Genomic DNA, 26,704 nt, shown 5'->3' with positions numbered 1-26,704 from the left:
TCGGGGATTCAGCCGTTGGGCCTCTTGAAGGTACAGAAGATTCTTGTGATCACCGTAAACAGGTGCTCGGCTCCCTCCAGCAGATGTCTCCATTCTTGCCAATTTCAATGCCAAGAGTTCTCTATCCCCCACCGTATAGTTGCGTTCCGCTGGGAAGAATTTACGAGAGGAGAAGGAGCAAGGTTGGCGCCGGCCTTTGGGGTTGACTTGAGAGAGGACCGCCCCGGCCCCCAAGGCGGACGCGTCCACCTCCACAATAAATGGTTTCTCTGGATCCGGGGCCAACAAGATGGAAGCCGAGTCGAAAGCCTCCTTTACCTGACGGAATGCCGCTTGCGCCTCTGGTGGCCAGTCCCGGACATTCGCGTGTTTCTTCGTGAGCGCTGTCAACGGCGCTGTCAATTGCGAATACTGAGGGATAAACTGCCGGTAGTAGTTCGCGAATCCCAAGAATCGTTGTAGCGCTTTCAATCCCAGCGGTTGAGGCCACTCCCGAATAGCGCAGAGTTTGTCAGGATCCATCCGCAACCCCCCGGGTAACAGAATGTGTCCCAAAAAAGGCAGAGACCGCTGATGAAAAGCGCACTTACTGAGTTTGGCAAACAAACGGTATTGCCGTAAACGCTGCAGCACAGCGCGAACATGACTCACATGCTCGGCGGGGTCCCTGGAGAAGATCAAGATGTCATCCAGGTATACAATCACCTTGGAGTTCAACAAATCCTCAAGCACGAAATTGATGAATCGTTGGAACACTGCAGGGGCGTTGCATAAGCCAAACTGCATCACTCGATACTCAAAATGTCCCTCGTGAGTATTAAATGCAGTTTTCCATTTGTCCCCCTGCCGGATCCGAACCAAGTTGTAAGCCCCCCGCAAGTCTAACTTGGTAAAGATCTGGGCTCCCTGCAGCCTGTCAAAGAGTTCTGGGATGAACGGTAGGGGGAATCGATCCTTCACCGTGATGGCATTTAACCCTCGATAATCAATACAGGGCCTCAAGGAGCCATCCTTCTTGGTCACAAAAAAGAACCCGGCCCCGGCAGGGGACGTAGAGGGGCGGATGAACCCTTTCAGAAGATTCTCCCGAATATACTCTTGCATCACCTTGGATTCTTCCCGGGACAAGGTATACAGCCGGCCCTGGGGTGGCATGGTATCTGCCATCAACCTAATGGCACAATCGAAGGACCGATGAGGCGGTAGGACCTCCGCCTCCATTGGACTGAATACATCTGCAAAGTCCCGATAGTCCATCGGCAGGGTGGCCAGACCCGCCAGTGCCACCCCGGGCGCAATAGCTAATGCGGGACGGCTGCCGTTCCGGCCCTTAAAACAGGTTTCCAGACAGGCGTTACCCCAAGACCGGATCTTCCCCCCAGTCCAGTCAATAACTGGACTATGGCGCTGTAGCCACGGCAAGCCCAGGACCACCGGGTGAATGGTCCGGGATAGTACCAGAAATTGAACCTCCTCCCGATGAACCTCCCCCACCTGAAGTTCCAAAAAAGGGGTGATCTCCGTGACTGGCTGCGGTAAGGTAGTTCCCTGAATGGAGGTTACTTGCAACGCCGGTCGACGGGGAAGTATAGGCCAACCCATTTGTTGCAAAAGTTCGTGGCAAATAAAGTCGCCCCCTGACCCAGAGTCCACCAGGGCCCGGGTCCGGATCATGGTCTCGTGCCATCGTAGTGTTACTGGCAGTGTTACCAGGGAATCCGTTAGGGGAGCGGAGTGCCCCAAGACCCCTCCCCTCAAGGCGCCTTGGGGGAAGCGTTTCCCGCCCATGCGGGGCAAGAACGGACAAAATGCCCGGCCTCACCACAATAGAGGCACAGTCCGTCCCACAAGCGTTTTTTCCTGTCCGAAGGGGCCAATCGTTGACGGCCAATCACCATCGGCTCCTCTCCGTTCTCCTTAGGATCCCGGGTACCACGGCGGGGGGACGGGCCCTTGCCTGTCCGGGACGCTCCCCGCGCCCACTTCTGCTGTTCTGCCCGGGCTCTAGCTCTCTCCTGGAACCGGGTATCCACTCGAATACAGAGCGAAATCAGGGCATCCAATTGTCCCGGGACCTCCCGTCCTGCCAATTCATCCTTGATTCGCTCTTGCAATCCTTCCAGAAAGATTGCCACCAGGAACTCCTGGTTCCAACGCAGCTCCGTGGCTAGGGTCCGAAAACGAATGGCATAATCAGCCACCATCCCCTCGCCCTGTTGAATCCGCAGCAGTTCCGACGCCACGGAAGATGGCCTGCCAGGGAGGTCGAACACCATGCGGAAATGGCGCTGAAATTCGACATAATCATCCAAGATGGGGTCCTGCTTTTCATTTAACGGAGATGCCCATGCCAGGGCCTTCCCCTCGCACAAGCCCAGTATATATCCCACCTTACTTTGGTCTGATGAAAATGCCTCTGGTTGCATCCGGAAGGCCAGGTTGCACAGATTGAGGAACCCCCGGCAGCCTCCGGGGGCCCCATCATATCGTGCCGGCTCAGGGAACCGAGGTCCCGTGCAGAACCCTCCCAAACGGGGAGCCGCTGCGGCCCCCTGGACCGCAGCGGCCTGGTTCTGTACCTGAAGCGTCGAAAGCTGAGAGCACACGTTCTGGAGCACCCCCAACAGGGCGTTCAGCTGCTCCTGCTGCTGCTGAAGTACCTTAGCCAGGTCCCGTAGATCAGGCTGCGTAGGCGAGCTCATGGCTTCCGGTTCCTGTCTTGTCTAATCCGTGAGAAGATTAGCACAGTCTCTGGATGGCGGCTAGCAAGGGCGGCTAGCAATCCGTGAGGAGATTAGCACAGTCTCTGGATGGCGGCTAGCAAGGGCGGCTAGCAATCCGTGAGAAGATTAGCACAGTCTCTGGATGGCGGCTAGCAAGGGCGGCTAGCAAAGCGCAACACGAACCCACTGTGCCTGCTTCGGATACAGAAACCGGAAGCGCCGATGTCCGCCAGCCCCAGAGTTAAATATCGCGCCTTCCCGCCTCCGACGGCGAATCTCTCCAATCCGACCCTGGGAGGCGGCAGGGCCTCTTCGGATAGGCTCTGCCTGAACTCCCGGGCGGAGACTTCTCCTGGTCCTCCAATCGGGTGTAGGGAGGCGGAGCTCCAGAGCCCTCCGACTCTGGGGCGGAGAGGACATCGGCCCCGTGCTTTAGCGCCGCCATTTTGGGTGGCGTGGGTCTCATCCCGGCTCTCCTTCCTGCGAGACTGGCCGTCGCCGGCCGCCGATCCCGACCTGGGCCGCCTGTCCCGCGGCGGCGCAGGGCCGGTCGGCCGTCCTCCCGCACCATGGCCACTGACTTCCGCCCCCCCGCAGCCAGAGGAGAGCAGGTAGGCGCGTAAGACGCGACAGAAAACGTGACAACCTCCCACACTTAATAGGGGTGAGTCAGGAAGTGCAGAGGCGTCGGAGGTCGGTGCGGACTGTGCTTTCGTAGGCAGTGCCTCCCCCATGGACACAGAGGGGAAGAAAATGGAAGCAGCTAATGCTCCCATAGTGATAACCCTGGAATCCATTTGGAGTGCTCTATAACGATTAACAACAATGGTTACTACTTCAGTGCAAGAAATGGCGCAGCTGGTCAACAAAGTTGATAGTCTTGTATTATCGATGGAAGAAATTAAACAAGAAACAAAACAACAAATTACACAGCTACAGACAGAGGTAACAAATATAAAAACTGTTTCAAATGCAACAATAGTGGACATGACTATGATACGTCGTAAATTGGAACAGATAGAGAACTATAACTGTCGTCTGAACTTTAAGGATCTTAAATTTCCCGATGGCAGTGGGTATAAATTTGACGGATTTCTTTAAGAAGTATTTGCTTGAAGTTTTACATTTTCCTTCAGAAGCAATTCCTCCATTAAATAAAACTTTCTATCTGCCAACATCGAATCAAAACCTAGTAGAACAAGCCGACATAGGAAATAAGGTCCAAAAATTTGGAATTGAGCAAGGTTTACAAGATATTTCATCAGCTATATTAGAAGACTCACTGACAGATATAACTCAAAGGTCTACATTAATAGTTTTATTTGTCTTTGAGCAGGATTTAAACTCTGTTTTAAAGATGTACTTTAAGAACTCTCGAAAAACTTTTTGTGGGTATAGAGTTTGGATGTATCCCGACGTAACAAAATCCACACAAGATATAAGGTGGAAGTTTCTAGTTCTTAGAGAAGAAACAAGGTCGATAGGAGCAAAATTCTTGTTAGCTTACCCGTGTAATTGTGTAGTAAAATAAGTATGTTTTTTGGGAACCTGAACAACTCAGTGCCTTTCTGAAATTAAAAAGAACACCCACTGGATCCAAGGAAGGAGAAAATTGAGATTAAGAAATAGGAGAGGAAAAAATGGCCAGGCCAATATCTAATATATATGTTTCTTTTTCTTTATACTCCTCACTTTTTCACATGTCCCCCCCCCCCCCTTCCCATAAGTGGTCTAAGGAAGAGACGTATGATTTTATTTGCATAACATGTACCTGTGTAAATTTAATTTCTCTATATTGCAATTTGCAAGTGAATTTATATAACTTGTAAAGTTTAATTGAAATTAATTTAAAAAAAAAGCAGCAGTGTTCCCAGCACAGACCCCTGGGGAACCCCACTAACTACCCTTCTCCATTGAGAATACTAACCATTTAACCCTACTCTCTGTTTTCTATCTTTTAACCAATTTTTAATCCACAGTAGAACACTACCTCCTATCCCATGACTCTCCAGTTTGCTCTGGAGTCTTTCATGAGGTACTTTGTCAAACGTTTTCTGAAAATCCAGATACACTATATCAACCGGCTCCCCTTTATCTACGTGTTTGTTCACCCCTTCAAAGAAATGTAGTAGATTGGTGAGTCAAGATTTCCCTTCACTAAATCCATGTTGACTTTGTATCATTAATCCATGCTTTTGAATATGCTCTGTAATTTTGTTCTTAATAATAGTCTCTACCATTTTGCCCGGCACTGACATCAGACTCACCGGTCTATAATTTCCCAGATCTCCTCTGGAACCTTTTTAAAAAATCGGTGTTACATTGGCTACCATCCAATCTTCCGGTACCACGCTCGATTTTAAGGATAAATTACATATTACTCAGTTTCCCTTTGTCAAATAAAGTATTACATTTTTGTTTAAAGATCAGAACCCATTCAGTGTGAGATACATGCAATAACAGGAGAAATAAGGAAGAGAGAAAAACTTTGACATCACTGTAAATACAATGGTGTGTAATTTGAAGATGAACTTATATTGTTGTTATTTATTTAAATAATTTATAACCCACTTAGACCTAAGCAGTTCACAATAAACCATGCATAATAAAAAAGCATCAAGAACAAAATCTCAGCCAGTATCAGACATCTTATCCATATAGCTTAACTGGATAACATCACAAAACAACATAATATACATTCCTTAGGAAAAAGCCTCCATAAAGAAAACAGTTAACAGCTTTCTAAATTGGACCCTACCTGCACATAAGCGCAGCTGTCCTGCTAACTTGTATATATAGGTGGAGTGTGCAGGATAAGACAATAAGAATACCATACTGGGTCAGACTAATGGTCCATATAGCCCAATATTATGATTCCAACATTGGCAAATCCAGGGAACAGGAACCTGGCAGAAACTGAAATAGAAGCAATATTCCATGCTACCAATCCCAGAGCAAGCAGTGGCTTCCCTCTTGTCTATCTCAATAACAAACTATGGATTTTTCCTCCAGGAACTTGTCCAAACCTTTTTTTAAATCCACATATGCTAACTACTGTTACCACATCCTCTGGAAATGAGTTCCAGAGCTTCACTATTCTTTGAGTGAAAAAGTATTTCCTCCTATTTTAAAAATATTTCCATGTGACAATCCCTGAGATTCAAAATGGCCGCTGACTAGGTCGGATGCTCTCAAGCTCTCTGGAAATTATGCTGAAGAGAAGGGGCCGCCAGTCCTCCTCTTCTGCCCCGCCACGGCAGAATCCACCATTAAATCAATCTACAATTTTAAATTACTTCCAAAGGGCTCAGGTACCAAGTACATTGGGATTGGACCTGCTAGGACGACCGGGTGGAGATGGAAACACCTCGGCGACCTCTGGGTTAGAGCTTTCGCTCAGCCCCGATGATAGAGTGCCTCCTCCGCAGCCCTCGGGAACGAGCATGCCGACGCTGGGTTCCCTTGCGACGCCACCAAAGAGTGAAGCAGTCCAACAGAATGAGGAGGGAGAACATTCTGCGGAGAGTGCTGGCCTAGTGAACAATCCGGTCAACCTGAGAGGGATTGAAACAACTACTGGCAGCCAAGAACAGATGGAGGTGTGTGGAGAAACGGGAATACTACAATCTTCTGTAGCAGCAGCTGAGGTACAATTTCCTATATTACAAAAACCAACAGAAGTCACACTAGACTCTTTGTGGACTTTGATTGTGGACTTAGGGAAATCCCTGAGCCCACAAGTAAAGCAATTATCACAAAATATTTCTACTATAGACCGGAGAGTTCAAGAAACTGAAGTGAAGGTAGAGACATTATTGAACCAGCAAGCAGCAATGGAAAAAGAACTAAAGGAAGTGCATTCGCACCAAGAGACTATGATAAAAGACTTAATTAGTCTTAGAAGGAGAAATGAATTTCTGGAAAATGTAACTAGGAATAATAACATCCGATTTTTGAATTTTCCTAAAAAATTTGGGGTTTTACCAAGAGAAATTGTAATTTAAAGAGATATTGGGTGTGTCAGAAGAAACGATTCCACCATTTACACAGATATATTATTTGCCTGTAAAAAATCCCATATCTCAGGAAAAACCAGATTTAGATGTTTCGATGATATTAGAGGCTTCAGATAATGAATTAGTAAATCTTCAACACTAATTGCAATAGTAGCCTTGTCACCGGACAAAAACTGGTTGGTGAAATTGTTCTTTAAAAACAGAGAAAAGAGCTTTCTTGGGTTGAAGGTTCAACTCTTCCCTGACATTACTAAAGAAATGCAAAATCGTAGACAGAGATTTTTACTTATGAGACCTGGTGTGACTCTGCTGGGTGGGACATTTTTCCTAAAGTATCCTTGCAAATGTATAATAAAATATCAGTCAAATAAGTATGTAGTTTACGAACCCTCACAACTCTCCTCTTTTCTGGCAGCAAATGGGACTGAGGGAGAAGTTAGATCATAACTCTAACTAATAGTAATGTGGTATCAGTATGAGCTTCCGACATAGTGCTTTTATCTGAATATTTTTCCTTAATTTCGCCATAGTGAATATTTTGAATCTCTGAAGAGTGGACTTTAGTAAACCTGCTGTGATGAAATTACCTAATTAGGATTTTTCTTTTTGTGAATAATAGCAAACAGTATATGTTTAATTTCTTGACAAGTGTGTATTTGCTTGTTTTATATTTGTAAATTGATAAATAAATAATAAAAAAAATATTTCCATGTAATTTCATTGAGTATCCCCTGGTCTTTATACGTTTTGAAAGAGTGAAAAGTCGAATCACTTTTATCCGTTGTACACCACTAAGGATTTTTTAGACCTCAATCATATCCCCCTCAGCTGTATCTTTTCTAAGCTGAAGATTCCTAACCTCTTTAACCTTTCCTCATGAGAAGCATTCCATTCTCTTTACCATTTTGGTCGCTCTTCTTTTAACTTTTTCTAATTCCGCTATGTGTTTTTTGAGATACAGCGACCAGAATTGAATGCAATACTCAAGGTGAGGTCACGCCATGGAATAATATCGAGGCATTACAATAATATTCTTGGGTCTTATTTACCCTCCCTTTGCTAATAATTCCTAGCATCCTGTTTGCAGGGCCGTGCCTGGGGTCTCTGGCGCCCCCCTGCAGACTATCAGTTGGCGGTGGCGGCCCTCCCCCCCCCCCCCCCCCCGTGAAAATGATCGCTCACCACTTGCCACACTGACAGGAATTGTCAGCAATATTCTTAGAAACAAATTGCTATACATTGCAAAATAAGATAGCAGATGTAAATTCTCAAAGTGGACATATTCCAAACACTAAAATGAAAATAAAATGATTTTTTTCTACCTTTGTTGTCTGGTGACTTTCTTTTTCTGATCATGCTGGCCCAGTATCTGATTCTGCTGCTATCTGTCCTCTTAACTCCGTTTCCAGGGCTTCCTTTCCATTTATTTCTTCCCTTTCCTCTTTTCTTCTTCATTTCTGGTCCTCAGCTTCTGCCTATTTTCTTCATCCATGTGCAGTTTTTCTCCTCTCTTCCTTTTCCCTCATTTCATCTCCTTCATCTCTCTTCCCTCCCCTCTATGTCCAGCAATTTCTCCTCTCTCCCTGAGCCCTGCCCTCCCATCCATGCTCCTCTGTCCCCTGCCCCCTCCATTCATCCTTTTCCAGCAATTCCCCTCTCTCCCTGAGCCCTGCCCCCTCCATTCATCCTTTTCCAGCAATTCCCCTCTCTCCCTGAGCCCTGCCCTGCAATCCATGCCCATCCATGCTCCTCTGCCCCCTGCCCCCTCCATTCATCCTTTTCCAGCAATTCCCCTCTCTCCCTGAGCCCTGCCCTCCAAATCCATGCCCATCAATGCTGCTCTGTCCCCTGCCCCCTCCATTCATCCCTATCCAGCAATTCCCCTCTCTCCCTGAGCCCTGCCCTCCCAATCCATGCCCATCCATGCTCCTCTGTCCCCTGCCCCCTCCATTCATCCCTTTCCAGCAATTCCCCTCTCTCCCTGAGCCCTGCCCCTCCCATCCATGCTCCTCTGTCACCCTCCATTAATCCCTATCCAGCAATTCCCCTCTCTCCCTTCCATGACCCCCCCTCGCATCCATGCTCCTCTCTCTCCTCTTGCTCCCATGTCCCATCATGTCCCAGTTGGCCTGGCCTGGCCTGGCCCGCCCTCTTCTCCCCTCCCCCTTCGCATCCATGCTCTCGTCTCTCCCCTGCCCTCCCGCTCCCATTGTTCAACTGCCCGCCCTCTTCTCTCCCCCCAACATCCCTTTTCTTTTTTTTTTCTTTTTAAATTTACCTCCGTGGCGGTTCCGGCAGCGCATCGTCAGTGAAGGAGGCGGTGCTCCCAACGTCTCTAGCCTTCCTTTCGCTGTGTTCCGCCTTCTTCTGACGTCAAGGAAATGACATCAGAAGAAGGCGGAACACAGCGAAGGGAAGGCTGGAGATGTCGGGAGTGTCGCTTCCTTCACTGACGCTGCGCTGCCGTAACCGCCACGGAGGTAAATTTAAAAAGGAAAAAAAAAGAAAAGGGATGTTGGGGGGGGGGGGGGGAGAAGAGGGCGGGAAGTTGAACAATGGGAGCGGGAGGGCGAGTGAGGTGAGCATGGTGCGGCGGCGCCCCCCAGAGGGAAGCGCCCCCCTGCCATGCTTACCTCGCTTACCGTGTTGGCACGGCCCTGCCTGTTTGTTTTTTTGGCTGCATATTGTCTACAATGACACCTAGATATATTTCTTGGGTTCTTATTCCTAAGGTGGGCTCTAGCATCAGGTAACTATGTGATTCATATTATTCTTCCCAATGTGCATCACTTTGCATTTGTCCACATTAAAGTTTGTCTGCCATCTTGGATGCCCGGTCTTCCTGCAACTTTTCAGTCTGCATGTGTTTTGACAACTTTTATGTCATCTGCAAATTTAATCACCTCATTTGTTCTGATTGCCAGATCATTTTATAAATGTTAAATAGCACCAGTCCAAGTACAGATCCCTGCACCACTCCACTACTCACCCTCCTCCATTAAGAGAAATGGCCATTTAACCCTACCCTGTTTTCTGTCCAATAACCAATTCTTAATCCACAAAAGGACATTGACTCCTATCCCAAGACTTTTTAATTTTCTCAGGAGTCTCTCATGAGGAACTTTGTCAAAAACTGTCTGAAAATCTGGATACACTACCAGAGGCGTAGCCAGACTTCGGCGGGAAGGGGGTCCAGAGCCTGAGGTGAGGGAGCATATTTTAGCTGACCCCCCCCCTGCCATTGCCGACCCCCCCCCCCCCCCGCAGCTGCCAACTTTGACGACCCCTGCCGACGACCTCTCGACCCCCCCTCCCGCTGCCAACCCTCCCCTGCCGTTGCCTACCTTTGCTGGTGGGGGACCCCAATCCAAGCCAGCCAAGGCCCTCTTCTTCCCGCGAAGGCTTTGTTCTGTTTCTGACGTTGTACGTACAGGACGTCAGACTCACAGACAGAAATAGGACGCAGCCTTTCAAGATGGCTTTGTTCTGTTCTGTGAGTCTGACGTCTTGCACGTACAATGTGCAGGATGTCAGAAACAGAACGAAGCCTTTGTGGGAAGAAGAGGACCTCCTCGGCTGGCGTGGATTGGGGTCCCCCGCCAGCAGAGGTAGCCCACGGCATGGGAGGGTCGAGCGGGTCGTCAGTAGGGGGGTCCAGGGCCAAATCTACGGGGGCCCAGGTCCCCCATAGCTAGTGCCACTGTACACTACATCAACTGGCGTTCTGTTTCATGTCAATCAGATTGTATTCCTTTCTGCAGAATATGCTTACCTGAGGCTGTTGGATGTTAAGTACATCCTTATGCTCCGTCTTTCTGCTACCACTGATTTCAGGTGTTCTGATCATTTTTTTTGTCCTCTTTGCAAGACCCCAATGGCTTAAGGAGGCTATTTCTTCTGCTTACATTCTGATTGGTAAATGTGCTCCCATACATGTTTAGGCTCATTCTACCAAGTCATTGATGTTAAGCATTTCTGTCTGGATGTGTCTGCTCAAGTGGATGCTTCTTTCGGGGCCCTGATTCTCACTTCAGGGATATCACAATCCCTCCCCTCTTAAGGTTTGCTTTTGTACATCCCATTCTGGACTGATCCTTGGGACATAATGGAAGGAAAAATTAGTTAATTACCTGATAATTTTCAGTCCAGAGCCCGCCCTTCTGTGACCATTTTGTTTTTTCAGTGTTCTATGAAATTTTGGATTTTAGTATTGTTCTGGGTCTGTTATTTCTAAGTCATGAGTTTTGCCCTATATTTTATAGTTATTTTTCTATCTAGAGCTCCACAGGCTTCTATTGGCCGGGTCCTGCCAGTCAGGAAATGATGAAAGCAAGGGTGGTACCCGGCCAATGGAAGCCTTGAGGGGCGGCGGCGGCGCAGGCAGCAATAATGAATCACTGCAGGTGCCGGAGATGCATATAAGGTACACCAGGGAGGGATGGGGTTCAGCAACTGGCGGGCAGATGCTGGGACGCCGGGGAACAGGAGAGATGTTATGGGGTGCTGCCGCTGGGTAGGCCTAAGCCAACAATGAGTGGGCATGTGCCCACCCGTAGCTACGCCACTGGCTAGTCTTATGCTCTTATTTAATTTGAGTTATTCCTAATTAGCCAAGAAAAGTCTTGACTGTCCTTTTTCATATTCACAGGCTGTGCATCTGGCCCAGACAAGTTTCCAAATTGAGGCTTTTGGTTCCAAATTCATCCTTGATCTCACATTGAATAAGTAAGTATATGGTTGTGGGAGTTTTGTGGTTGTAGTTTTACCGATTGAAAAAAAGAATAACCAGTATGGTAAAGTAAGACTGGGACTAGGTTAAGGGTTTGCAGCTGTTAAACTTCATGCTTTTGTGCTTTGTGAAACATTTTTAGAACAGTGGGGAAAGAATTTTGGATTTATCCAGTACATTTTTTCTAGCAAAAATGGTGTCGGTACTCAAATGCTAGCCACTCTTCAGGGGTGGAGTGATCACTGAGGGGCCCACCACACAATAGCCAGGCTTCCTGCAACCAGTCACAGAATCTATGACGAGGCAGAATTGGTGTGCAGAGCCTGAGCTCTTTCATGAAAACTTGGGGTCCATGGGTCAATTTTAGCAGACAATGTAAAAGGTGCCGATACTGAGTACCCCCAAGTACCCTCTCAAAAAAAAAAAAGCCCTGGATTTAGCTTGCATCTTTTTTCATTAGTAGCTCAAGGTGAGTTAAATTAGGTATTTTAATACCTTGGTAGGGGAGGGAGAAGGAAGGGTGTTTACATTCTAAGGGCTTCCTTTACAATGCTGCGCTAGCAATTCTCCCTCAGCAAATGAGAAGAAGCCTATTCATTTCTTGTGGACTTCCTCTCATGTGCTGCGCGGGAATCACTAGCGCAGCTTGTAAAAGAAGCTTAAATTTTTTTAAATGAGCCTATGGAAGATGAAGTGACCTGCCCACAGTCACAAGGTTTGCTGCTGCTCCTCATTAAGTTTCCACACCACTATTATCAGTGAACTGGGTAACTTTAAGCAATGCTTGTAAAGTGGTCTGTGATCTGATCTAGGAAGGGTAGGCTTCTGTAAGGTTCAATGGTAAAATCATGCAGTAGTAGCTATCCCTGCTATCCTCATCTCCAATGAGCTTGGTAGAAAGATTTGTTCTTGGACAACCTAAGTCATAGCACCCATAAAATGCAGTTCTCACATTTTGTGCAGCTACATGAAAACATTTTGCACGTCCAAAATATGGTATTAACTTCTTGAAGACTGTTATAAAATTTTGCAATTTTCTTGGTAGCTTAGAAGACCAGCACAGAGTAATTTTCATTTCCTTGCTGACAGTGTGATGAATAGGTATTGCTAAAATGAAGAGAGCACAAACAGAGCCTAGCAACACAGGAAGGAATTGGAGTGGGGGGGGGGGGGGGGATGAGTTAGTCATATTAGTACCTTCAGACTACAACCTGAGTGTAAAGGTGACGAGAAGAAAGCAGTAGCTGGGTTACTCTAGTATGCTATTGTAATTCCTTGTCATCAAGCAGATGCAGCCATTACAGATGGGTTGTGTCCATCAACCAGCAGAGGGAGATAGAGAGCACACTTTTTTCAGTGCCTCATACCAGCTTGCTCCACTGCCTCTCTTCAGTATTCTCTATCTCCCCTAGCAGAGTGGCTGCAGCTTCTTCGAGCTCCATCTAAAATCTGCCTGGAAGTTGCTCCTGTGCTTTTCCCAGTTGTTAGCAGGGGTGTTGGAGGCTATAGCAGCTTCACTTTAAAGGCACATAGGTTCGCCCTTTCCCTGCCTTACCCATACCTCCGTGGATGTGGACACATTGCTTAGCTTTCCCTGTCCTTCCCCACCAACAGTGGATGCAGGCACATAGGTTCACCCTTTCCCTGCCTTTCTCACTTACCTCTGCTTTCCTCACAGCGTTAAAAAAAAAAAAGGAACAGAGGTTTTTCCTTGCCTTTTTCTGTGGGACCGGAGCTGTGATACTCGGTCCAGTGAGGTAAGAGTGTTTTCTGACTCCTCCGGGGTGGGCCTGCGATCGGGGCGATTTTGGCGCGAGCTGCCATTTTGAATTTTACTGCCGTTTTCAGCGATGGCTGCGGAGACAGTAAAGCGCTGTTCCAAGTGTGGCAAGCGCAGATCAGCAGCGGGGCTCTGTAAATCGTGCTGTACAGACGTTAGAGCCGGCCTGAGCATGGCGAGTGACGATTCTTCGCGCTCTGAGCTGGCAACGGGCGCCATTTTGAATTTACCACATGGCGCGACCTCTGCTGAGACGGAGAGTCCTGAGCCCAGGGGGAGGCCTCGGAGTGAGGCTGATATGGGAGCTACTAGCCCCGGCAGAGATCCGGGTGCCCAGGGTGAGTTTTTCTCCCCTGATTTTGTCTTATTAATGCATAAAGCATACATGCTTAAAAGAGCTCTCCCACAAAGCCCGGCATGGGCCTCTTCTAATGCCCCCCCCCCCCCCCAGTGGATTCTAGCCTGGGTATGCCCTCTGAGGCATTATTCCCTGATAATTGGCAGAATATGAAGCGCAGAAGGGCTCATTCCCCTTCAGAGAGTGCTGCACCTCCATTTTCCCCTCCGTGGTCGGGCTGCGAGGATTCGGAGGACTCTGGCAGGCCTTCATGGTCTGAGGAGCCAGAGTCTGGTGCAGAAGTGACTCAGGATCTGGACGATCCCTCCGCGGTGAGGATTTTCCACCATGATGAGCTGCCAGTGCTTATTTCTGATGCCCTGCAGGCTCTCTCTATTGAGGACCCTGCCAGTGGCACAGCCTCCTCTGTGAATCCTAGGATGGCTAGTACCAAAAAGCCTGCTCGAGCCTTTCCTTTGCATGACTCCATCCAAGAGCTTATTTCGGCTCAATGGGCTGACCCCGAGGGACCTTTGAAAGTTTCCAGGGTTATGGGGCAATTATACCCTCTGAGTGAGGACCATATGGCTCGCTTTGCTATGCATAAAGTGGATGCCCTAGTCACAGCTGTGACAAAGAGAACTACCCTCCCTGTTGAAGGAGGTGTTGCCCTGAAGGATATTCAAGACCGTAGACTGGAATCAGCACTTAAACGGTCATTTGAAATTGCAGGTCTCAATATTCGGGCGTCTGCATGCAGTTGTTATGCTGCTAGAGCCTGCCTGGCTTGGTTGCAACAGGCAGTGGAACAGCCCGGTGATGGAGCGGAGCCCTTTTCAGATGTGGCTCCGGGGATGGAGTCGGCCTTGTCCTTTCTTGCTGACGCCCTTTATGATATTGTCAGAGGTTCGGCTAAACACATGGCAGTAGCAGTGGCGGCTCGCCGTCTTCTTTGGCTACGGCATTGGGCGGCGGACATGGCCTCTAAGCAAAGGTTGGTGAAGTTGCCCTTTCAAGGCATTCTCCTATTTGGTGAGGAGTTGGAGAAAATTGTGAAGGGCCTGGGTGAGGCTAAACCCCAGTGCTTGCCCGAAGATAGGCCTCGGCCTTCCTCTAAGGGTGCAGCGGTCCACTCCTCTTACAGACCTCGCTTCCGTGAAGCTCGAAGGTACCGCCCGTTTTCAGCAGAGGAACTCCTTTCGCTCGGACACACGTTCCACAGCCACTGGCTCAAGGCCTGGAGTTCAGGGGCGACCCTCTTAATGATGGTGTACCGGCCCTCTCCTCGAGTCCTGTCATCGGAGGACGTCTTTCCCTCTTTGCCAAGGAGTGGGCCAACATTTCCTCAGATCAGTGGGTCTTGGACCTGATCAGAGACGGTTACAGAATAGAATTTGACGCCCCTGTAAGAGACGTGTTTGTGGAGTCCCGATGCGGTTCTGCCGCCAAACGGGCGGTGGTAGAGGAGACTTTACAAGGTCTGATTCAGATAGGGGCCGTGTCCCCGGTTCCTCCTGCCGAACACGGCTGCGGCCGCTGCTCCATCTACTTTGTGGTGCCACGAAAAGGAGGGTCTTTTCACCCTATTCTGGACTTAAAAGAATTAAACAAGTCCCTGAGAGTGCGGCATTTTCACATGGAAGCCCTGCACTCCGTCATTGCGGCGGTACAGCCAGGAGAGTTTCTCACGTCTCTGGACCTGAAAGAAGCTTACTTGCACATTCAAATTTGGCCCCCGCACCAGAAGTTTCTGAGGTTTGCGGTGATGGGAAAGCATTTCCAGTTCCGGGCCTTGCCTTTTGGCCTCACCACAGCTCCCCGCACCTTTTCGAAGGATATGGTGGTAGTAGCTGCCTTTCTAAGGCGAGAGGGTATTCGGGTTCACCCGTACCTGGACGACTGACTCATTCGAGCAAACTCTACTGCAGAGAGTCAGCATGTAACAGCCAGAGTGGTCTCAGTACTTCAATCTCTGGGCTGGGTCGTCAATTTGACAAAAGTCACCTGACCCCCTCGCAATCTCTAGAATATTTGGGGGCCAGGTTCGACACAGCCTCGGGGTATGTGTACCTACCCGAGCAAAGGCGGTGTAAGCTTCAGAATCATGTCCGTCTGCTCCTGAGGATGCCCCGCCCGCGAGCTTGGGACATTGTCCAGCTGCTTGGATCGATGACGGCCACCAAGGAACTGGTGCCCTGGGCGAGAGCGCACCTGAGACCTCTACAGTATGCTCTACTCCAAAGATGGTCTCCAGTATCTCAGGATTACCAATGCAGACTCTCTTGGCTCCATGCGGCCCGACTCAGCATGGAGTGGTGGCTCTCAGACAGCATGCTGCGGCGAGGAATGCTGCTGGCGCTCCCCAATTGGTGCCTAGTGGTGACAGATGCCAGTCTGAAAGGCTGGGGCGCACATTGCAAGGGGAAGCATGCCCAGGGTCTGTGGACACCCGAGGAGTCGGAGTGGTCCATCAACCGCCTAGAGTTGAAAGCGGTGTTTCAGGCGCTTCTGGCCTTTCAATGACCCTGGAAGGATTGGCTGTCAGAGTGATGTCGGACAACACGACAGCAGTGGCCTACATAAATTGACAAGTGCAGAGCTCTAGCCGCGCAGGCCGGACAAATTTGCCACTGGGCCGAGCTGCATCTACAGTTTCTGTCGGCAGCTCACATTGCAGGTCAGAGCAACGTGCAAGCCGATTATCTAAGCAGGCATCAGATCGATCCAGCGGAGTGGGAACTTGCAGACGAAGTGTTTCTGCAGATATGTGCCAAGTGGGGCAAGCCCGTGATCGATCTAATGGCGACAAGCACCAATGCCAAAGTCCCGTGCTTCTTCAGCAGATGGAGAGATCCTCGCGCGGCGGGGTTGGATGCCTTGGCTCAACCCTGGCCTCCGGGCCTACTGTATGTGTTCCCTCCGTGGCCCTTGATAGGGCGAGTGCTCCTGCGGATTCGGCTGCATCCAGGAGAAGTGGTTCTCGTCACCCTGGATTGGCCCAGGAGGCCTTGGTATATGGACCTCCGACAGATGCTCGTAGAGGATCCCCTTCAGTTACCTCTGGTTCCCAAGCTGTTGTCACAGGGTCCGGTGACCATGGAGGACGCCGGCCGATTTGGTCTTATGGCCTGGCGATTGAGAGGGCGCAATTGAGAGGCAGAGGCTATTCCAGTAAAGTAATTACCACTCTCCTGCAAGCCCACAAGCGTTCCACTTCCGTGGCTTATGCCAGGATTTGGCACCAGTTTGAAGTCTGGTGTGCTTCCAGAGAGATCACACCCATGCGGGCTCCTGTCTCGCCGATTCTGGACTTTTTGCAGGATGGTGTACAAAAAGGCTTGGCCTATAATTCCCTGCGGGTGCAAGTGGCAGCTTTGGCCTCCCTGCGTGGCAAGGTTGAAGACGTGTCTTTAGCTGCTCATCCAGATGTGGCACGGTTTCTTAGAGGGGTGCTTCTGCTCCGTCCTCCCGTGCGTGCACCTTGTCCAGCTTGGAACCTGGGGCTAGTGCTGAAGGCCCTTCAGGGTGCTCCCTTTGAACCGCTTCGGCGTGCTTCAGAGAAAGACTTGACACTGAAGGCCGTCTTGTTAGTGGCCATTACTTCGGCAAGACGGGTGTCAGAGCTCCAGGCGCTGTCCTGTAGAGACCCTTTTCTGCAGTTTTCAGGGTCCGGGGTCACGGTTCGAACCGTGCCTTCCTTCTTGCCTAAGGTGGTTTCAGCGTTTCACCTAAACCAACCTATTTTCATGCCCTCCTTTGTCAAGGAGGAGTTTCCAGAATCTTTTGGGCAATTGCACCTGTTGGACGTGCGCAGGACTCTGCTGCAGTATCTGCGAGTTACTAACTCTTTCAGGACCTCTGATCATCTGTTTGTTTTGCTATCAGGTCCTCGCAGAGGGTCTCCAGCGTCTAAAGCCACTATTGCCCGCTGGCTTAAAGAATCTATCGTTTCAGCTTATTTGCTTGCCGGCCGGCCTCCGCCTGATGCCTTTAAGGCGCATTCCACTAGAGGAATTTCCTCTTCTTGGGCTGAAACTGGAGCACTCTCTCTTCAAGAGATTTGTAGTGCAGCAACATGGGCTTCTAAGCTCTCTTTTGCCTGACATTACAGGCTGGATGTGGCTGCCAGGAGGGACGCACATTTTGGAGCGCAAGTGCTGGCGCGTGGTGTGGCTTGTTCCCACCCTATCTAGGGATTGCTTTGATACATCCCATCTGTAATGGCTGCATCTGCTTGATGACAAGGAAGGGAAAATTAGGTTCTTACCGTGATAATTTTCTTTCCTTTAATCATAGCAGATGCAGCCATGATCCCTCCCTGTCTGATGCTATCTGCTGTAAATCTATTTCAGGTTCTGTTCGTGTTTCCTGGAGATTCCGTCCTTGGGAGAAAGTCGGAAAACAATCTTCAGGATTCTTGTTCAATTAAAGGAGGATGACTTAATTCCCTCCAGTTTCATGTTTTGGAGGATGAGTTTATTCCCTCCGGGAGGATGAGTTTATTCCCTCCAGTTATGTCTCAGTGGAGGATGAGTTTATGCCCTCCAGGAGGATGTTTCATTCCCTCCATTCTGAGTTAATGCCCTTTGTTGTAGGGCCATCGTTCGCTGTGAGGAAAGCTCATGTTATTCCCATTGCGGTTTGCCATACTGCTTTGGAAGCTTCAAATACTGAAGAGGCAGTGGAGCAAACTGGTATGAGGCACTGAAAAAAGTGTGCTCTGTATCTCCCTCTGCTGGTTGATGGACACAACCCATCTGTAATGGCTGCATCTGCTATGACTAAAGGAAAGAAAATTATCACGGTAAGAACCTAATTTTCCCTTAAAAAACATATAAGAAATCCATCGATTTGATAGAAAAGCACAGCAAACTAAAACAACCATTCTAAAAGATAAAACACCAACACACAATGAACAACCATTCATAACAAATACATAAGCAAACATATTATTTTACTGCATATTCATTCTGCCTAATTTTTCCTTTCACCCCAGATTATTTTCGAACGTATTCTCAAACAAATATGTTTTCAAAAGTTTACGAAACTGAGTATAGGACCTTTCCAAAACATATATGCTAAAGTAGCCTTGTCTCCCTTATACTTTGGGCAGGAGCAATCTGTGTTTAATTTGGTTTTGAAAGCTCTCCATGGAGCTATATATGGTCTCAGCAGGAATTTATATTCTGACTCTCTCAATAAAGAGCATACAAATAGTATTGATACTAGGCAGTTGCTTTGCAGCAGAGTAGCTTCCACTTGTCCTAGATTGTCAGTCCAGGTGTGAACTAAGCCATGAGAATTTATCTCTGGGAGGAGATCCGTCAAAAACTAGTAATAATGAGCGAGCCTTATTTTCCCTGCCTCGCATAGTTTGAAACATTTCTCAAAGGCCTGTTCCCAGACAGTCACTAGATTCATCCCTTGGACACTTGAGGCATACACAGGTCATTAGAGTTTGGAATGCAGTAAAAGGAAGTAACTGCCCAGTTCATCAAAGTTATCACTTATCCATCATAAACTTCTTTTCCTCCACCTCTGAACAATGTGAATGTCCAAACCAGGTATGACATTCAAATTTCCCACCAATGGCAATAGCAGTATACTATCAGGCTTATTTTCGAAAGAGAAGGGCGCCCATCTTCCGACACAAATCGGGAGATGGGCGTCCTTCTCTCAGGGTCGCCCAAATTGGCATAATCGAAAGCTGATTTTGGGCGCCCTCAACTGTTTTCCATCGCGGGGACGACCAAAGTTCACGGGGGCATGTCGGCAGTGTAACGAAGGCGGGACGGGGGTGTCCTCGGCCGATAATGGAAAAAAGAAGGGCGTCCCTGCCGAGCACTTGGCCGACTTTACTTGGTCCATTTTTTCTTGCAATCAAGTCTCAAAAAGGTGCCTGAACTGACCAGATGACCACCGGAGGGAATCAGGGATGACCTCCCCTTACTCCCCCAGTGGTGGGGAGTGGGGTTTTTTTTGGGGGGGGTTGAGGGCTCAGCACACAAGGTAAGGGAGTTATGTACCTGGGATCAGTTTGTGAAGTCCAGTACCCCCTTGGGTGCCCGGTTGGTGTCCTGGCATGTGAGGGGGACCAGTGCACTATGAATGCTGGCTCCTCCCACGACTAAATGTCTTGGATCTGGTCGTTTCTGAGATGGGCGTCCTCGGTTTCCATTATCGCCGAAAACCGGGGTCAATGATCTCTAAGGACAACCATCTCTAGGGTCGACCTAAATGTTGAGATTTGGGCATCCCCGACCATATTAGCGAAACGAAAGATGGACGCCTATCTTGTTTTGTTAATACGGGTTTCCCCGCCCCTTCACGGAGCCATCCTGTGGGGACGGCCCCAGGAAAACTGGGCATACGATTATGCCCCTGTACATGGACTGCCATCTATTCTTTGATGTGGAGGGGCATTTTCGGGGGGGGGGGGGGGAAGTCCAAATCCGGGGGCGGGGAAAACTATATTTTCGAAAAAAAGGTGGACGTCCATCTTTCATTTCGAAAATACCGTCAGAGACGTCCAAATCCAAGGATGTCCCTAGAGTTGGACGTCCTTGGATTTGAACGTCTCTGAATTTCGGTGATTTTCGAAAACGTCCAAATGCAAGCCATTTGGATGTGGGAGGAGCCAGCATTTCTAGTGCACTGTTCCCCCTAACATGCCAGGACAGCAACCGGGCACACTAGGGGGCACTGCAGTGGACTTCATAAAATGCTCCCAGATACACAGCTTCCTTACCTTGTGTGCTGAGCCCCCCAACCCCCCCCCCCCCAAAATCCCACTACCCACAACTGTACACCACTACCATAGCCCTTATGGGTGAAGGGAGCACCTAGATGTGGGTACAGTGGGTTTGTGGTGGGTTTTGGAGAGCTCGCTGTTTCCTCCACAAATGTAACAAGTAGGAGGAGTATGGGCCTGGGTCCGCTTGTCTTATGTGCACTGCAGTACCCACTAAAACTGCTCCTGGGACCTTCATGCGCTGTCATGGACCTGAGTATGACATCTGAGGCTGGCATAAAGGCTGGCATGAAATATTTTTAAAGATGTTTTTTGAGGGTGGGAGGGGGTTAGTGACCACTGGGGGAGTAACGGGAGGTCATGCCCGATTCTCTCTGGTGGTTATCTGGTCATTTCGGGCACCTTTTTGTGCTTTATTCGTAAAAAAAACCATGTCCAGATGAAAACGTCCAAGTGTTTGTCATGGAAGTCCTTGCTTTTTTCGATTATGGGTCAAAGATGTCCAAGTGTTAGGCATGCCCAAGTCCTGCCTTCGCTACGCCTCCGACATGCCCCCTTGAAATTTGGACGTCCTTGCGACGGACTGCAGTTGGAGACATCCAAAATCAGGTTTCGATTATACCGATTTGGACGTCTCTGGAAGATGGACGTCCATGTTCCAATTTATGTTGAAAGATGGACGTCCTTCTCTTTCGAAAATGAGCCTGATATTCTCTTCCAGGTCTTCTTCATTTAAGCCCATATTACATGCACATGTACATATTTATCCAATGCTGTAGCCTTGGCATGAAGCAAAAACAGTCCTGACACTGGATGTAAAAATTTGGGCCTCAAATTACCAGGGGTGAAATCTTCAGCGCCCAATATTCAATCTTGTACCTGATGCAGCCATACTGCTAAGTTTATATAGTTGCGTATCCAGTAATTTCAGACCCCCTTCTCTCTCTCTCGGCAGCAATAGCATTTGCAAAGAGATACAAGCCCTTTTACTTCTTCCCAAAAATCACGAAGTGCACCATATATCTATTATATATATCACTGCTGCATATATTATAATTGTTTCCTGAATAAAGATAAGGGCAGATTTTTTCAAGCTTGCATCTGTTCCATTGCGCTCATTAGAAGGGATTGAATATTCTCTCTGTCCAACTGTTGCATATCAGAAGGAATACTTACACGTGGAGGGGCATTTTCGAAAGAAACGTCTAAATTGGAATTTGGACGTCTATGTAAAACATCCAAATTTGGATGCGGGGAGAAGGTAATTTTTGAAAAAAGATGGACGTCCATCTCTGGTTTCGAAAATACCATGGACGTTCTTAGATTTGGATGTTCCTGAATTTGGACGTCTTTGATTTTCGGCGATTTTTGAAACCAAAGACGTCCAAGACTAAAATGTCCAAATGCAAGCCATTTGGACATGGGAGGAGCCAGCATTTGTAGTACACTGGCCCCCTTGACATGCCAGGAAGGTAATCGGGCACCCTAGGGGGCACTGCAGTGGACTTCATAAAATGCTCCTAGGTACACAGCTCCTTTACCTTGTGTGCTGAGCCCCCCCAAAAAAACCCACTACCCCCAACTGTACAGCACTACCATAGCCCTTACGGCCATTATGGCTCAAAGACATCCAAGTGTCAGGAACGCCCAAGTCCTGCCTCCACCACGCCTTCGATACGCCCCCTTCAGATTTGGACGTCCTTACGATGGACTTCCGATAGAGACGTCCAAAATCGGGTTTCAGTTATACTGATTTGGATGTCTCTGAAAGATGGATGTCCAAGTGCCGATTTATGTCACTTTTTGGACATCCTTCTCTTTCGAAAATGAGCCTGTTAGTTAATCTAATCTAATCAGGCTTTTCTGGACCGCTAAGTTCCTGCAAAGGGTCCAAAGTGGTTTACAGTAAGATAGAATATACAATAACATAACTTGTACAATACAGTAAAATATCATAAAACATATAAAACAAGTAAATACTCAGCAAACAAGAACGTTTTAAGACTTTTACGAAAAATCATATAAGAATTTTCAAGTCTTATGTCATTTGGAAGAGATCTCCAAATAATTAGCAGCTTGATATGAATATGATCTTTCATAATTTCTTTTAGATACAAGACGATGAATTGAAGGAAAAAGAAGCATATTATTCTTTAATTTTAGAGTTAGTTGGGCAGAAGAATGCTAGAGTAAATCATATAGGAGGACTGAGGTTAAACCATGTAAGGATTTAAAAACAAAACAGGACACCTTAAAACTAATCCTGGCATTCATCGGTAACCAGTGTAAGTCTATCAGCAACGGGGTAACCCTATCATATTTAATGCAACAAAAAATCATTTTGGTAGCAGTATTCTGCAAAAGTTAGTCTGTTTTAACTGCTTTTTAGGGAGCCCAACATACACTGAGTTACAGTAATCAAGCTGCACCAGTACATAGCATTGTACCACCCGTGCAAAATGTCTAGTATAAAAATAAGATTGAATAGTCCTCAATTGTCTTAGTTTAAAAAACACCTTTTTCATCAGATTACTAATTTGTGGCTCAAATGATAAGGTGGAATCAAATAAGACTCGAGACACCTGAGAAACTGGTAGCAACTGAGGTGAATCTAGCGGAATTGTCACAGGAATAGTATGTAAGGTATTACTAAACCAGACAAGTATGTAAGGTATTACTAAACCAGACAATCTTGGTCTGATCAGCATTAAGCATTACCATATGCCTGGTAGCCCGTGAGTTTTGGTTATTAATGCATGGTAATACTGTCAAGTGCAGGAAGCCAGATGAAAATGTCATCGGCATAGGAAAACAAACAAGCTCCTAGATAATGGATTGTGCTGTTCATTTCCTTCAGCAGGAATTCTGTCTAGCGATGTTTATTACTCAAGTTTAAAGGTAGGGCTTCAAATTTGAACATATTTAACTTTAACCTGGAAAAGACATAAGAACATAACAATAGCCTTACTGAATCAGACCAGTGGTCCATCTGTCCCAGTATCCTGTTTCCAACAGCGGCCAAACCAAGTCACAAGTACCAGACAGAATCCCAAAAAGTGGCAACATTCCATTCTACCAATCCCAGGGCAAGCAGTAGCTTCCCCATGTGTACCTCGATAGCAGACTATGGACCTTTCCATGTAACTTGAGTGTCCCCTAGTCTTTGTACTTTTGGAATGAGTAAAAATTCGATTTACTTCTACTCGTTCTACAGCACTCAGGATTTTGTAGACCTCAATCATATTTCCTCTCATCCACCCTAACATCTTTAGCCTTTTGTCATATGAGAGGCGTTTCATCCTCTTTATCATTTTGGTCGCTCCTCTTTAAACCTTTTCTAATTCTGCTATATGTTTTTTGAGATACGGCAACCAGAATTGTATACATTACTCAAGGTATGGTCACACCATGGAGCAATACAGAGGCATTATAGTATTTTCGGCCTTATTCACCAATATTTGAGGTAAGGTGAGGGCGAAAGTTATCAACTTCTTGATATCGACAGGGAAAGCTGGGGTGCTCTTAAGATGAGCTAAAAGGGGGCTCCAAGAATAGGTATAGAAGTGAGGACAATGGACATCCCTGTTGGACCTCACTCTCAAGTAGGGAACTCCTGAGAGGGTAAGCTGTTTACCAATACCACTGCAGAGGGGTTTGCATACAGGTTCAGAGAGCCTCCAAAAAGAACCCCTTGATTCCAAAATGATCCATAAGTGAGAATAAAAAACAACCATTCAACCCATTCAAAAGCTTTCTCTGAAGCAAAGCCAATGTCCAGGACTGGTATAGAGTGTTAATGACACCACTCAAAGGAAAGAATCAACTTTTATACATTCACCACTGCTTGGCGTCCCTCACTAGTTAGGCATCAGCTTTGCCAATCTGTCAGCCAGAATACTTGCAAAACTTTTTAAATCTGCACTAATGATTCGGGAAGTAAGGTATCTTTTCCAGGTTACTTTAATCAACACTTGATTAGAGGAAGATAGGAACCATGCCCTCTGCACTGCCTGCACATAGTAAGCCTCTGGAGGACCTATGAGCTGAGGCTTCAGTAATTTGAAAAATTCCCCACTGAACCTATCTGGATCCAGTGTTGTATGAAGCGGTCGATTCCTGATTACCCCTTCACCAGTGATGGGTGTGTTGAGCTCATAACTTTGGGAGAGGGAATGACTGCATGAATTACCAAACTGCTCTTGATTACTTTGTTCATGTTCCTGTTCAGATCCATCTTTATTTGACATTCTGCCGAAGGGATGAACCATCTCAGTGGTTTAGTTTACAGTGATTTTAAAAAAATGTCCACAAGAGGGGTATAGCAGAAAAAGAACTACAATTTCAATAGCAGAGATGAAAAAGAAAAAGGAACAATACAATTGTCATAGAAGAGGAGGGTAAAAGCAGTGGAGAATTACAGCAAAGAGTGCAGTCTTGGTGCCCCAACATGGGCCCCCAGTGGGACAAAGAGACAGAAGAGAAATGTCAGTTGGGCTGCACATATGTTTGTCTAAACAAACAAGTCTTATGGGTTGCCTTAAACTCTTGGTGCGATGGTACCGTATGTAAGCCAGCAGGGAGAGCATTCCACAGAGTTGGGCCCACAACATTAAACATAGAAGACCGAAAGACATTCAGAAAATTGTGACTGACTAAAAGAGAATCATTAAAAGATTTTGCTATGAAGAGCCACCCACTAAGCAGCACGTGTAAGACAGTTAATTGTAGAACAGCAGCATGTGCTATGAAATCGCCTCCACAGCATTTCTCTGCTGCACACGGCTTTCATACATGCTTACAAATGATAAAGTGCATATATTAACGCTGTGTGCAGCTTTTTTCCCCCCCAAAACCACGTACTTATTTTTGTTCCAAGACAACTTTGGGAGAGAATATTGATCATAGCTGGTTTACCCTGGCTTCGGTTTTTGCTCTAGCTGATGCTAAGGTCTACCTTGGGGGTCAGCACTCAAGAAAAAGATCTGGGTGTCGTTGTAGATAATATGCTGAAATCTTCGGTTCAGTGTACAGCGGCAGCCAAAAAAAAGACCGAAAATACTATAATGCCTTTGTAACGCTCCATGGTGCGTCCGCACCTTAAGTATTGCGTTCAGTTCTGGTCGCTGTATCTCAAAAAAGATATCGCGGAATTAGAAAAGGTTCAAAGAAGAGCAACCAAAATGATAAAGAGGATGGAACTCCTCTCGTATGAGGAAAGGCTAAAGAGGTTAGGGCTTTTTAGCTTGGAAGAGAGATAGATGATGGGAGATATGATTGAAGTCTACAAAATCCTGAGTGGTGTAGAATGAATAGAAGTAAATCTATTTTTTACTCATTCCAAAAGTACAAAGACTAGGGACACTCGAGGAAGTTACAAGGAAATACTTTTAAAACAAATAGGAGGAAATATTTTTTCACTCAATGAATAGTTAAGCTTTGGAACTCTTTGCCGGAGGATGTGGTAACAGCGGTTAGTGTATCTGGGTTTATAAAAGGTTTGGACAAATTCCTTGAGGAAAAGTCCATAGTCTTCCATCCAGCCTATGTCCAGCTGTGTCAGTTGGGCCTACATTTTGAAAAAGGGCCAGATATTATGTAAATGAAAGAAAATATAATGTTACAAATATAGTAATAGTAAACACTGGGCCTTCAGGATTGAGAAAAATGAAGTCCTTTATTTATGATGAAAACCCGACACGGGCCGTGTTTCGGCGTATAAACGCCTGCATCAGGGGTCTCACTCTGATTTTTCATCAGAAATAGCAGGTTGCCTTTCAGGCGGCAGCATCTCTCCTGGATGTGAAAGATTTAGCACAGCAGCTCTACTTCACCTAGAGCTGCGCCTTAAAGGAGGTGGGAAACCGTGAAAAGAACGTTTCTCCTGCCTAAACGCCAGCTAACTTCCCAGAAGGATCCTTCTTCTTCTCGCCCCTGCAGCTACAGAGAGAAATTTCTCTAGGTGAAGTAGAGCTGCTGTGCTAAATCTTTCACATCCAGGAGAGATTCTGCCACCTGAAAGGCAACCTGCTATTTCTGATGAAAAATCAGAGTGAGACCCCTGATGCAGGCGTTTATACGCTGAAACACGGCCCGTGTCGGGTTTTTATCATAAATAAAGGACTGCATTTTTCTCAATCCTGAAGGCCCAGTGTTTACTTTGTCTGTTTGTTTGGTTGCTTTTGTATACTGTTTTCCCTCTTTTTTGTGACTGAACAAATATAGTAATAGTATCTTCTAAATGGGTGTTAATATCCCCCAAAACAATAGGGTGTAGAGATTCCAAGGCATGGAGAGCAATTATTTATTTACAGCATTTCTATCCCACATTTTTCAATGTGTTGTTTCAATGTGACTTACATGAAACTAAG

The 26,704-nt window shown here is 47.1% G+C and overlaps 1 protein-coding gene across 1 annotated transcript in view; it reads left to right on the top strand.

Annotated features, from left to right (window-relative positions):
- Window positions 1–26,704, top strand: part of ADAM23 (ADAM metallopeptidase domain 23) — a 1,183,145-nt gene that overhangs the window by 131,073 nt on the left and 1,025,368 nt on the right. Inside the window, exon 3 of the mRNA XM_030210005.1 lies at window positions 11,388–11,464. Coding sequence (XP_030065865.1) covers window positions 11,388–11,464 — 77 coding nt within the window. The remainder of the gene's footprint in view (window positions 1–11,387; window positions 11,465–26,704) is intronic.

This window comes from Microcaecilia unicolor, chromosome 7 (assembly GCF_901765095.1).
Source record: "Microcaecilia unicolor chromosome 7, aMicUni1.1, whole genome shotgun sequence".
NCBI lineage: Eukaryota > Metazoa > Chordata > Amphibia > Gymnophiona > Siphonopidae > Microcaecilia > Microcaecilia unicolor.
The sequence above is the reverse complement of the archived record's forward strand: the minus strand, read 5'-3'. Positions and strand labels throughout refer to the sequence as shown.